Source organism: Festucalex cinctus, chromosome 5 (assembly GCF_051991245.1).
Source record: "Festucalex cinctus isolate MCC-2025b chromosome 5, RoL_Fcin_1.0, whole genome shotgun sequence".
NCBI classification, from domain to species: domain Eukaryota; kingdom Metazoa; phylum Chordata; class Actinopteri; order Syngnathiformes; family Syngnathidae; genus Festucalex; species Festucalex cinctus.
Genome location: NC_135415.1, coordinates 27,439,173 through 27,452,345, shown reverse-complemented (window position 1 = coordinate 27,452,345; position 13,173 = coordinate 27,439,173). Strand labels below are relative to the sequence as shown.

Below are 13,173 nucleotides of genomic sequence, written 5' to 3'. Positions count from 1 at the left end.
TAAAGTCAAAGTATATGTTTGTTTGTTTTTCCCTACAAATACATATCACTCTTTTTGCCTCTTTTTTTTTTGGTCGTTCCTTGTATGCAAATGGACCAACAAGTCTGCATTGCTTTGAAAGAGGCATGGTTTGGAAAGAAAGCGAACGCAAAATTGTCTGTTGTCATAAAATGCTTGTACAGACACAATGTGAAGTAGTTGAAAGGGATCGTTCGGATTTTGCGCGCGATCAACGCTTACTTACCCTCCTTGACAGTGTTCTGTGAGACGAGTTCTGGTCCGGTGTTGGACGAGAAGAAAATAGTCCGGCGAGTTGGCTGGATTCACTTAAATAAAGCGTTTTTCTTCTAAAAACAGTTTGCGTTCAAAAGAGTGATAGATTTGCACACAAAACTCCCTCCTGAAAAAATATCAGACTCCATTACCCCCGGGCACTACTTTTCTGTTCGTTCGTATCACTGCGCGCCGCCCTGTAGACAGTTGATAGACGCGCTGCAGACAACAGATAATCGCGCCTTCCGCCTTCGAAAAGACAAACAACGTCTTGTAGATTAGTGCGCGTCTATCAGCTGCATGCGTGGCGCCGCGCAGTGATACGAACGAACAGAAAAGTAGTGCCCGGCGGTAATGGCGTCTGACTTTTTTTCAGGTGAGAGTATTGTGATGCAAATGTCTCACTCTTTTGAACACAAATTGTTTTAGGAGAAAAAACGCTTTGTTTATGTGACCCCAGCCAACTCGCCGGACTATTTTCTTTTGAACACTATTTGAACACTGTCAAGGGTAAGTCAGTGCTGATCGCACACAGTGGAGGGCAGGATGAAATAGAGATTCATGTAAAAAATAAATAAATAAATAAATAAATCCGAATGATCCCTTTGACATACATAAATCACCATACATTGCTAGTTGTAGTTTGTCTATATGACAACAGACTAGTGAGGAATGAATGATAAAGTAACTTATTTTGGCAGCAAAGTGTATATTGTATTTTTTTTTCTAAATTTAGCTCTGTCACAAAAATCATTGACGTATAGTTTGAAGTTTAACTATAAAAATTGACCTACTTACCTGCGGTACCCTATAGTGATTTCTTTTTTTTTTTTTTTTCTTTCATTAACCGTAGAGGCACTTTCCCTTCACTTGCCCCTTTTTCCAAGATTCCATCATGAGCTGCTGTCGTTTCTGTCTGGCATATCAGGAACAACCTTTATCCTCCTCAATCTCGTCATGTTTTTGCCCGAGTGTGTGAGATACTGTAACCGGCGCTTGCCCTTCCTCAGCATTACCCTCCACCTGAAGATCTCCTGCCCGTCATCTCCTGCCATGCCAATGGGGCGAGGGATGGCCTGCCCGGTCCCACAGGTCAAGATCGAGATGGAGTCTGACGACGACTCGGACGTGGACCACCACCGGCCACGGGACATGAGCAGCGAGACGACGTTATGAAGTAAATGCTCGTAGCGTGATGTGCTTCCGAACCCGAGCTTGCCCACGGGCAGCCGGAGGTGTCCCAGACACCTTCAAAAACTCTTTTGAACTAGTGGGTTTCTGATAAACTTCCTGAACTTGTACTTATTGAGAAATATAAGCTTCCATGTGTTGTATTACTTCCTTTGATGTACAATGATGTATTTACTGTTGCAATACTATGTAAATATGATACCGTACTATCGTGCATCGCCTACAGCGTTATGTTGTCAGGCTGACTTGCACCTCAAAAGTACAGATGTATTTAACATGCAGTATAGTAGGCCTAACTCATCTATTTTCAATAGTTTTGCTGTAGTATGTTGCATTTTGTGTGTTTGAAAAGCTGTACTGCATTTCTGATCCCTCAGAACCAGCTCTCTTTTGACCATGGCCTCCCAAAGTCATCAGGGAAAGATTCACACATTGGGATATTTACCTGGAACAAAAAGAAACAACCAAATGTCTTGATGTTCTTGTGGTTTTATTAAGCAAGTTTTAGAGTTCAGTTTTTTTGTTTTCACAAATGCTGAATGAGAAATTACATTCACATGCAGGCCCATTTGGAAAATGTGTCAAAAATGTCCATATGTTGTGCAACTTAAATATTGTATTAAAAATACTACTGTAAAACGTACTGTTTCTTGTAACTTTGAAAGCTTTCCAAGTTCGACTTAACTTCCCAGAAAAACGATTAAATCGAGCACAACGAAATGGCCTGCTGGTGCCATGCCATTCAGCATGCTAGCAGCTAGCCCTAGCAAATACTGTCAAATACTAACCAACAACAAAAATATACATACTGACATACCAGTTTAATATCACATCACAACCACAATTACAAATTTATATAGTAAGCTAAAGTAAAAAAAAAAAAAAAAAAGGTGATACATTTCATGGACCTTTCTTATTGCTTACAAATTTAACAGACTCTATTTAATGACTTATATCAATCAAAAATACTTGTAAGGAATTTGACTTAGTGAATGTCCGCCTCCCAGTTCTGAGTGGACTAAAAGCGCTTTGAATAAAATTAAGAAACATAATTTAATAAAAACCACACATTTCACAACAGTTGAGATTTTAAAAATTCTAAACGTACAATTTTACAAATGACCACTCGGATGACGATGAAACAAGCAGCCGAGTACTAATGCTCACCTGACATAACACCGACATTCAGCCGTTTAGTGACGCTACCTTCGCATGGCACATCGACATCACTATCAACCCGAGTGTATTACAGTGGTAACCAATGAAAAAGTCGCCAATGACGGAACGGACGCACTCTCAGTCAAATAGCGCCTCAACATGCATCAGGTGAGTTCACACAAGTCGACGCGCGTCGGAGTGGAATTTCTGGTGAACCCGTCAGCGAAGCCTTCCCCTTCCACCAGCACTGGCCTCCTGTTGCACATCGGGCAAAGTTGATTGCGCTCCTGGGATGACCTCATCCAGATGACGAGGTTCCAACGCTGGCCGGAAGAGATCGGCAGGGCCCCGTGCATGTGCTGGCCTCGGTGAAGAAGGCCCTCGCCCGCTCTGTGTTGAACCTCCGAACACTCCGTCTCATTTAAAGGCACCTGAAGAAGAAGAAGAAAAAAAAAAAAAAAGTACCGTATTTTCCGCACTATAAGGCGCACCTTCAATGAATGACATATTTGAAAACTTTTTCCATATATAAGGCGCTACAGTAGAGGCTGGGGTTACGTTCTGCATCCATTAGATGGTGCTGCGCTAAAGGGAATGTCAACAAAACAGTCAGATAGGTCAGCCAAACTTTATTAATAGATTACAAACCACATTTCTGACAACTCCATTCACTCCCAAAACAGCTGTTTTATTATTTTCTCTGAGGTAAAGTATCAGTATTAGCTAGCGATCCAAGATGGCGGGATCTTCTACGCGTGCGCGTCACCGATCGTGCAGGGTCACCGATAGCGTCTTGACGGCTCAATATTGATCCATATATAAGGCGCACTGGATTATAAGGCGCATGGTCAGCTTTTGAAAATATAGAAGGCTTTTGGGTGCGCCTTATAGTGCGGACAATACGGTAATAAAATGGAACGAAAGCCTCAATTTCGAATGCATAATAATAAAAGCACTCCTACAGGTGAGACACATCGTAAATACCTGTCTCATATCGCCAAAGTAAAGGTTTCCTTCTGTGAAGTCCCTGCCCAAGGAGGCATTGAGCGTGACCTCAGCGTTATCGTAGTGGTAGCTGAGGTCCAGGTCTTCCTTCATGTCATATTTGACAACAAAGGCTTTGTGACTGTCCAAACAGCGGCCTCCACAATCTGGGTACAGCACAGAGGTGAGTGGATGCAGGTACTGCTCGCGAAGAGGTGTGACAAAGCCTTCATCAAAGCCAAGTTCATTTAGGAGGATCTGGGAACCAAGAAAAACATGCTGCCAGTGAGATAACATCATCGATATTTAACTCTTTTACTGCCACACGTTATCAAAAAAAAAACAAAAAAACAAGCCCCACAGTGCCAGCCGATTTCCGAGCATTTTAACTTCATCTTTCAAGGCAAACAGAATATTGTGTGCTTTTACTACATGTACAATGTGGGTACCAAATGAAAGATCACATTCTATTCTTTTATTTGGAAAAAAAAATATTTTTCTACCTTATTTTGTTCTTTAGTAATCATCATTTCAAATCAGGTCATTTGAGTGACATTGAAAAAAAAAAAAATTGAAAAGATAAAGAGAAAACAAGCTTTTTGTCAAAAGATACATTTTCTCCACAACAGTGACTTTGACACTAATATTTTTTTGTTTAGTGACACTGTGAATTAAAATTATAACAAAAAATTGAGAGCAGAGCTTCCAGCGTCATGAGCATGTTAAGCTAAATTAAAAAATAATAATAATAATTAAAAAGCAAGTAAATAGAGCCCTAAAGATTTCTACTGTAAATACAGTTTTCTAAAATTTCAGCACAATTTATTGATTTTTTTTTATTTTTTATTTTATTTTTTTTTATAAAAACTGTAGGGAGTTCCTATTTTTTTTATAAAGTGGAAATTTAAATAGATCCATAAATGACAACTGAGTGACAAATGCATGCGAATGTAGCTCATTTGGGGTTTTTGTTAGGCTTCGTAAAAAAAAAAAAAATTGTCTGAAAATGTTCCAAATGTTTTTATGACAAATAAAAACTGACTGCGAACATCTTACAATGCCTGATGAAAACCCCAAATTCGCTACGTTCGCAAGCATTCACTGCTCAATGAGATACCAGGTTTATCGACCTTCAGATTAAAAAAAAAATGGCCGATGCCGATATTTGTCAAAATGCTAAATATCGGCACCGATAATCGGCCCGGCCGATAATCGGTCTATCCCTACCCTGTATTAATCCGAATACCGTCTTTAGACTAGTAGGGGCGCATAGAACATATTATTATAAGGAACATTTTTTTTATTGACTTCCAGTTTAAGGTTTTTTGTTGAGTGAGATTGGCGCAAGCTGCATGAATATGAAATGTAGATAGTTGCAGAAAAGGTGGTTTCATCACCCCATAGTTGTTCATGGTGTTGGGTTGACCTTTCGGTGCTGCAGAACGCTCAAAGTGCTCCAGCTCGTCTATCAGATCCGCGCAGAAGCTCTTGTTGAAAACTGGGAAGCGATAAACCCTGGGAGCTTTAACAGAAGAAGAGTGCAATAATTGTTAACTGCTCTGTGTGCCAGTATCATGCCAACAAACTAGAGGTGTGCTCAAAAAATCGATATGGCAATATATCGTTGCGTGCCTCATTACAATACACGTATCGATACGCAGGCATCAGAATCGATATTGCTCATTAACTTTAAATAGGTAGTTAACGTTTGCCTTTGCAGCTTGCATTGTACCTAAAAATTAAAACAGCAGCGTCTTTGAAGTTAATTGACTTCAATTAATGCAAAAATAGCTCACCCGTGATTGGACACTGTGTCTTGCTAAGAAAAATTAAAGCAGAGGAAGAATATCAACATTTATTTACTTTTAAACTTAACATGGCACGTGTCTTAATGTACCAATTTTCGTATATTTTGTTTAAAAATGAAATAGAATGTGTGACATGAAAAAAAATGCTGTTTTTATTTTCCCAACTATTAAAGTAAGCACATTTTAGAGCTGTAATTTCAATACTTTGATATTTTTGCTCATATCGGCTCGTGCATATTAATACATTTTCCCGGTGTGTCTGTGAAAACTGCTCCTTGCTCTGCAGTGCCGACATATTTCAACCCGGTATGCCGCTTGGTGGTAAACCACAAGAGCTGCTAACAAAAATATTTTTGTCATTAACGTATGACCACAATGTATCGCACCAAATCCTATATGTTAATGTACCGTACCTACCTGTACAGTGATTATTATTATTATTTTTATATATATGTTTTTACTACTTTACATAATATTAAAACTAGGGGTGTGAATTGCCTAGTACCTGACGATTCGATTCGTATCACGATTCACAGGTCACGATTCGATTCGATACCGATTAATCCCGATACGACTTTATAAGTCGATTGTTGCGATTTTTTTTCATTCGAATTTAGAAAATACTAATCAGTAAGCTTGTAGAGTGTAAGATTTATATGAAAATGTATTATTTATTTTTTCTGAAATTTCAGTCTTATAGAGGTTGTAATTTGTTTCATGTTTGAACAGCATTGAAATAAAATATTAAGGCTTAATGTTCCGTTCATATAACATTCTTCCATGCTTAAGGTGTGAATCCTAAAAAAAAAAAAAAAAAAAAAAAAAAAAAATCGATTTTGCCGATTATTGAATCGATTCGAGAATCGCGCGATGTAGTATCGCGATATATCGCCGAATCGATTTTTTTTTTTTAACACCCCTAATTAAAACTGTACAGTATCGACCTGGTTGTCACACAATAAAATGTACTATAGTTGCATTACTTTGTTAAAAATGATCTAAATGTCCAACCAAAGTTCAGGCAAAATATAAATATGTTTGTTTAGCTCACCTGTTTCTTTTTCCAACAAGTCAGAAAGACTTTTGAGCGTGACTTTTTGACTTCGACAATACTCGACTATATGCTTGAACTCTGGCGCGAGGAACGTCTCCTAAGAAGAGGCGCGCAAATGTATCACGATATTGTTTGTGATAAATAATGGTGACACCGTCAAGAGCAAATACTGTACCTGCAGTTGGTAAACATGAGGATGCAGAGGCCGGTATGTCTTTTTAATAACAGCAGCTCTGTTAACAGATGTCACAGCAAGACACATCCGCCTGTCAACTTCCAGGGAAATCTAAAACAAGAAAGAAAAGACGTGCATTGACTCTAAAGTGGCTTGCAAAAAATACAATATTCATATCCCTTGAATTTTTTCACATTTTCCCACAAACCACAAAAATATTTTGTAATTCAGTTGAGCAATCATTTGTGCATTTCGCCCGCTGAGGAAAAATAAGTCGGCTAACTCGGTTAAACAGACCACAAAAATGGGTCGACACAAAAAATGTATGCCTCAAAATATAATTAATCATTTTAAAACCATATTTGCGATGCCCGCAACAAATGTTTGGCTCTTTTCATGTTTCCGCATGGACAGATATTAGCTGAGTAATCGAATAAAAAATAGGATAATCATCCATAGGGGTCGCAAGGGGTGCTGGAGCCTATCTCAGCTGGCGTTGGGCAGTCGGCGGGGTACACCCTGGACTGGTTGCCAGCCAATCGCAGAGAGACGAACATAGGATAATCAATTCTAAAAAACAATAATTAAAAACATGTTTGTGACACTCATAGTTCTACACGCTTCAGTATTTTATCTTCAGTAAAGACCAAATATATCATTTAAAATCGTATTAAGTATTGCTTTTAAATAAGGGCCATTGACAGCTTTGGATTCCCACTTGAGGTGTGGACCTCTGCAGCAAAAAACAAACAAACAACAAAAAACAGTAATATATCACTTCTTGGTGCACTTGCCTTGTTCAGGACATCCTCAAATTGTTGCTCTGTAACGCAGCCAAGACTCTTCAGGAGCTAAAAAATTACGCGTCACGTAGGTTAGTGGGGTTTCACGTTCCATATTAATAAAACAAGTGACCCTGGACTCAACTCACCTCTTCATAGTCTCGTCTGAACTGCACCTCTGTCAGAAAGCGAACGTGAAGCTTGTAGTCCTCGAGAAATATGTTGTCTGTCGTGAAACAGCTGCAGATATAAAACTGTGGTTTTGCTTTTCTTTCGTTTGTCATCGTGGCCACTACGAAAAGTATTAACTAAAACTTACACATACGGATACTCGACATCTGATACGTTATGCTACACGCAAACTTCCTTGTTTTGGCGTTTAATTTGCACACAACTTCCGGTTCACAAAGGAAACGCGTGACAAGTGCAATCAATAACAATAAAATTTATAAAAGAATTTAAGGATAAAAAGGGTAAGTTTCTACTATAAGTAATTTATTTGTGAATATAGAAGAAGATGAATTTCCCCCACACAAAAAAATTAATAAATAATAATTAAAAAATAAATAAATAAATCATGCAAGTAATGCTATAGCGACCCCTGATGGGATAAGCCGAAAGTAGCAACAACAGCAACAGCAAACCTTTTGACTTCTGTTTTTTGTTTGTAATTGCTTATATTTTCAATTGTGTTATATTTGTCCAAGTTGTCGTATTTTCTAAGTACTGTACTTTTAATGTTTATACTTGTTCGAAATAAGTTGAAAATATGTATTTACTGTACAATTATATACTGTATGAAAAAGAGGAGTAACGTTTTGTTTTTAGATAGTACAATTACTACAAAAATACATTACTTTTCTCCTTTCAGCCGTGTATGATCTATTTAGGGTCACATTATAATTGCGTGTATTAATTCGTGAAAGCTGGTTTGTTGTCACAGTTTCTAACCTGATTATTGTGACAAATTGCTATAAAACACTTCACCGCCGATCTGATCAATTACAGCAAATTTGTAATCTGATAGATTCACACAGTTTGAGCTGATCTTTTTCAAACGATAGACGTTAGTTTTGTTCTTTCTAAAATGATAATGAGGGCACAACGTGCGTTTACGAAACGAGGATCAGGATTTTGATTGCGAGACAGTTGGTGGCGATAATGATCCTCTGTGTTGCTTTTCATCATTAAAGTAAAAGAAGAAGAAGACGCTCCTCCGGTCGCATGCTTTAGCATTTAGCTAAAAAATGCTTCTGGATGTTTCCTGACCTGTTTATGTTCCGTTATCGATTAGGTTTTTGCAGAAATGTTGAGTGTGGACGCTTTGCAAGTTGCAGAAGAGGAGGTGGTCGACTCCAGTTCTAATAAACTCGGCGACATTTACACTTTTGTGGCCAAGGGATGTTTCCCGCAGTCGATGAATCCTTTAAGAAAGAAGAATCTCAAAAGATACGCACAGAAATTCATCATCGACGGTAAGGCTGGCTTTAAAATCTTATACTGTCGATCTTTAATTGAGTGATTGGTATTGATTTCCCCGCTCCCCTACTGGCCAAATGTCCGTGATCAAGCCAAGCTTCCGTTTCCTAAACGTGTCACGGATTTCCGGCATGCAATGCATAATCTAACCAACGTCATTTATTAAATTCAACTCAACTTTTAAAACGTTTACTATATTTACACTCAATGGGCATCATTGATATAACAGCTTGACTGTAAACGTTGAACATTTTATTGAAGTGTTTTGTTTGGTCAGAAAAGTATGCCAAAATTGATCTTAAATTCACACAATTCATACTGATACTTTATTAGCCGCCAACACAGCAAACAATAACAAAATTAAATACATTTGGTAATACAGAATATTCAATGTAAGAGCATTAGCCTTTGCTTTCACAATCATTTCACATTTTTGTACCGGTAACTTGAAATAGTTATGAGCCTTTCCTGACTACATCCACTATATTTTAATTTGTCTCTGTCTCTGCATTTTAAGACAGCAAACTCTATTATGTGGGGCCAAAGAAAGATGAAAAGAGAGAGGTGGTCATTGAGGCTGAGAAGAAGAGGAAAATTTTTCTTGACTGCCACTTCAATGACATCGGACATCATTTGGGTCAGAAGAAGACCGTCCACAGAATTCAAAGCAAGTACTACTGGCTGGGCATCATCAAGGATGTGGTGGACTGGGTACTGCTATCATGTGTTTATTATTACGTTTAACATCAATGGACTGTGACGCTAATGATGATGTCTAACCCGAATGATTTGATTTTTTAGATTAAAGTATGTGAGACGTGTCAGCATGCAGAGAGGAATAAAAATCTGGCAAGGACCGTACGGCCAATCAAAGTTGATGCTCCATGGGATATAGTTGGAGTTGACATCATAGGTTTTTGCCTCACTTTGTTACAAAAAAACATATTTTGTGTCGTGGTTCCAGTTCTGAAACACATTCTCTGCTTTTTTTGTGTGTGTGTATGTTCCACAGGGCCTTTCCCAGAGACCCAGCAATTAAACACGCATGCTACAGTTCTCATTGACTACTTTAGTAAATGGCCGGAAGCATTTCCAGTGCAAAAGACAGATGCTGTCTCCATAGCAAGGTGTATTTCCAAATGTATGTCCAGGTAAGAGAATACAATCTGACTTCTTAAAATGATCTAGAACATGGAGTCTTGTTACTATGATTAATATTTAGTGTTTTACTTTGTGCTAGATCTGTCGATATTTTTATGTTGCCTAAACGTACTAAAATGTGGACTTTGTAGAAGTTCCCACCTTATCGTGAGCCATGGAGAAAAAAAGAATCTCACAGAAGCTCTCCAAAATATTGTTGACAGTTCAACATTCTGGAAGCTGTTATACCTGCAGCTTCTCAAACTCATGTAGCTGAATAATTAAGTGTCTTTGGCTCATATAATTGATGTAGTGAACCTTGAAATATAGTAGATATTTATTTAAAACCATTAATTAAAACCTGAACATCAAATTATCCAAAGGGAAAAACAAAATCCTTGTGATGTTTTGATATTCAGATATTGTAATTAATTGTGTTTTTAGGTTTGGTGCCCCGAAAACCATCGTGTGCACACAGAGGCCAGACTTCTGTGATGAGGTGAGATGTAAGTCAAGAATGAATCAAGCAAAGCTGATCAGTCAGAAAGATGAGATTGTGTGGCTCTCTGGTGGATATCAGTGTGTTGAGGATTCTCTTTGACAGGTTACAAATCTGCTGAGCGACCGATGGGGCGTCGTGCAGAAAGTCTCTCCTCTGGCTCAGCCTCAACTTAACCCGCTACATGACTGCACCAGTCCGTTACTGAAGGAGGCCATTATGCAGATGGTGATGGAAAAGCAGGCAGATTGGGATGACTTTCTGGACCCTGTGCTGTTTCTCTTCAGAACATCCATTAACCCCACAACCAAGTTTACTCCTTATTCTCTCATGTTCAACCGGAAAGCTAACACTCTAAACCAGGTAAGCTAAACCAAGCTATTTCAAATAAGTTGTTTTTCTGTTCTCTAAATTCCATTTGCTTTAATCTAGGCTACACTTGGTCCACTTGGATATGATGATCATGAGCAGGATGTGTATTCCATGAAAGAGAAAGCTTCTACATACATGACTATAATGGAAGAACAGCAGAATACTGTTAAGCAGCTGGTAATTGGTTATCTTTTAATATGTGTATGTTGCATGTTGAGCATGCCTTAAAGTGCAATTTTTCTGATGTGAGTAGTTTGACAGCAAACTGTCTGGTTCTATCTCACCTCATTTGCTGTGTTATACAGTGGACCCCAGCTATTTGCGTGGGTTAGCGCCAGCCCACGCACAGCGAAAATAAGCGTATAATTGAAGACCAATGAAAAAGCATTCAGAGGAGGAAAACAAGAAACCCCCAAAATAAACAGAAAAACGGGGTCAAAGGGGCAAACGGGCAGCACCAAACCCCCAACCCCTTTTCTAAACCTCCACAAATCCGCAGGTGCCAAACCACAAGTATGTGGGGGTACACTGTATTACATTTTTAAGAGAGTACAGAAAACGTCTCTATTTTATGCCTTTTTTTTTTTTAAGTTTCATGTAAGGACAGACACTTTCTTCAAACCAATTTTGCCACATATATGACCAGGAATTATACTTTAAAATGAAAGCGGTCCCGCCAAGTGTTAGACTTAGGCTTAGACTCAGACTTGACTTTATTGATCCCTTTGGGAAATTTACATGTCCAGCAGCAATAAGAACAGATAATAAAATAAAAAATAATTCAATCAATCAATAAATAAGGTTATTACACCAGAGATTGAATTAATAATAATAATAATAATAAAATAAAAAAATTAATCAATAAATAAGGTTATAACACCGAAGATTGAATTAAATAAATTAAAGTATAGTAAAGTGTCAAATTTGTGAGGTGAAGTGCACGCTACAGTGTGAGGAGTTGTAGAGTACAATGTTGGTTAATCTTCAGCTACAATTTTTTTACAATCTGTGCTTTCTCTCCATATCAGCATACGGCAGTTGGCGTTAAATTTACTCTTATATGAAGGCGGAAATAAAAATCTAATCCTCATTCAGTCTCTACACTGTCACACACATTTGTTTGGTCTCTGAATATGTCTCCTCTTTTCAGGTGATAGCCAACATGAAAGCAGCCTACAAACAGGAGAAGAAGATTGTAAAAAGAAAGGCGCACAAGAACCCCTCAATGACTTTAAAAACATCGGGGCCACTGTTTTGTGTTGGAGATGCCCCTTCCTCGAAGAAAACGAAAGAAGACGGTTTATATTTGTCTTTCCCTGTGGAGACGGTGCTGGCCACCGAGCAAAGCAGCTCTGAAGTTATAAAAACTGAATTAACTTATCACTTGGCTGAGTCTGATGTCCACTGACAATTTCGTGCTCTTTGAAATGTTCATCTCACAAGAAGGACACTGCATTTGAGCCATCTGTGGTTATGAACAGAAAATGGCGTACAGATAGTGTTAAAATGAGTGTGGTGTGTTTAGATATCACAGTTCATCTTAACATTCAGCCACTGAAGTGTCTCTTACAATTACATACATTAATTGTGCTTCTTTTTTTTTTTTTGAGTTCCAGATCAAATACAAATATTTGCCTACAAAATATTAAATTATTTCAGTCCACCTTGTGTTTGGTAGCATTTTGTTGTTGGAGTACTCTTTTAACATTAATACGTCATTACTTATATTGTTGACTATACACTGCTCTCCATAATTATTGGCGTCACTGGTAAATGTTTTCTTTAGCTTCTAATAAATTTAGTGTTTTTTTTGTTTTTTTGTTTTTTTTTAATATTGGACCTTTTTTTTTAATTTTTTTTTAATATTGGACCAATTTTATTTAAAAAAAAAAAAAAGAGAAACTACGATTTTTAATTCAAGTGCATTTATTCGGGGTGGCAATCCCACAAAACAAAACAGCACCTAATCTTCTGTAACGATTCACAATGGGAGAATACAGAAAGAGGGGACTTTTTTTTTTTTTTTTTGCACAGGCTCGGTCATCAGCGACCTCGGGAGGACCGGCTTAATTGTGTGTCACCCCCCCCCCCCCCCCCCCCCCACTGCTTACCAATAAAAATTGAATTTATTTTAAGACTTTTAACCCCGGGTGCTGCTAATAATTATGGAGGGCACTGATATCAGGGTTTTCCAAACTTTACATTGGTTCATGATGGGTAAACAAACCAGAGAACCACCACGCATTTTGACATTCAAT

At 38.1% G+C, this 13,173-nt stretch overlaps 3 protein-coding genes across 15 annotated transcripts in view; 2 read left to right on the top strand and 1 right to left on the bottom strand.

Annotated features, from left to right (window-relative positions):
- slc4a5a (solute carrier family 4 member 5a) overlaps positions 1-2,101 on the top strand; it is a 42,198-nt gene extending 40,097 nt beyond the window's left edge. For all 10 annotated transcript variants that reach the window (XM_077520921.1, XM_077520918.1, XM_077520916.1 and 7 more), the window contains one exon: positions 1,284-2,101. In XM_077520921.1, coding sequence (XP_077377047.1) covers positions 1,284-1,449 — 166 coding nt within the window. In that variant the 3' untranslated portion in view covers positions 1,450-2,101. The remainder of the gene's footprint in view (positions 1-1,283) is intronic.
- Positions 1,938-9,000, bottom strand: ogfod2 (2-oxoglutarate and iron-dependent oxygenase domain containing 2). 3 transcript variants are annotated; one of them, XM_077520931.1, is made up of 8 exons: positions 8,695-9,000; positions 7,575-7,665; positions 7,438-7,494; positions 6,644-6,754; positions 6,466-6,565; positions 5,004-5,128; positions 3,607-3,864; positions 1,938-3,053 (listed from the first exon to the last, which is right to left on the bottom strand). In XM_077520931.1, exons 4-8 carry the CDS (start codon positions 6,728-6,730, stop codon positions 2,787-2,789), a joined length of 837 nt encoding a protein of 278 aa, XP_077377057.1. In that variant the 5' UTR covers positions 6,731-6,754; positions 7,438-7,494; positions 7,575-7,665; positions 8,695-9,000; the 3' UTR covers positions 1,938-2,786. The 3 variants fall into 3 exon arrangements, with proteins under 3 accessions (XP_077377057.1, XP_077377058.1, XP_077377056.1); XM_077520932.1 differs by having other exon boundaries at positions 7,575-7,651; XM_077520930.1 differs by having other exon boundaries at positions 7,575-9,000.
- Positions 8,558-12,568, top strand: LOC144018596 (gypsy retrotransposon integrase-like protein 1). Of its 2 annotated transcripts, XM_077520928.1 has the most exons (8): positions 8,558-8,900; positions 9,422-9,615; positions 9,706-9,817; positions 9,917-10,055; positions 10,489-10,543; positions 10,649-10,906; positions 10,976-11,092; positions 12,066-12,568. In XM_077520928.1, the coding sequence occupies exons 1-8, from the start codon at positions 8,732-8,734 to the stop codon at positions 12,321-12,323; spliced, it is 1,302 nt and encodes a 433-aa protein (XP_077377054.1). In that variant the 5' UTR covers positions 8,558-8,731; the 3' UTR covers positions 12,324-12,568. The 2 variants fall into 2 exon arrangements, with proteins under 2 accessions (XP_077377054.1, XP_077377055.1); XM_077520929.1 differs by lacking the exon at positions 8,558-8,900 and having other exon boundaries at positions 9,431-9,571.
- The last annotated feature ends 605 nt before the right edge of the window (positions 12,569-13,173 follow it).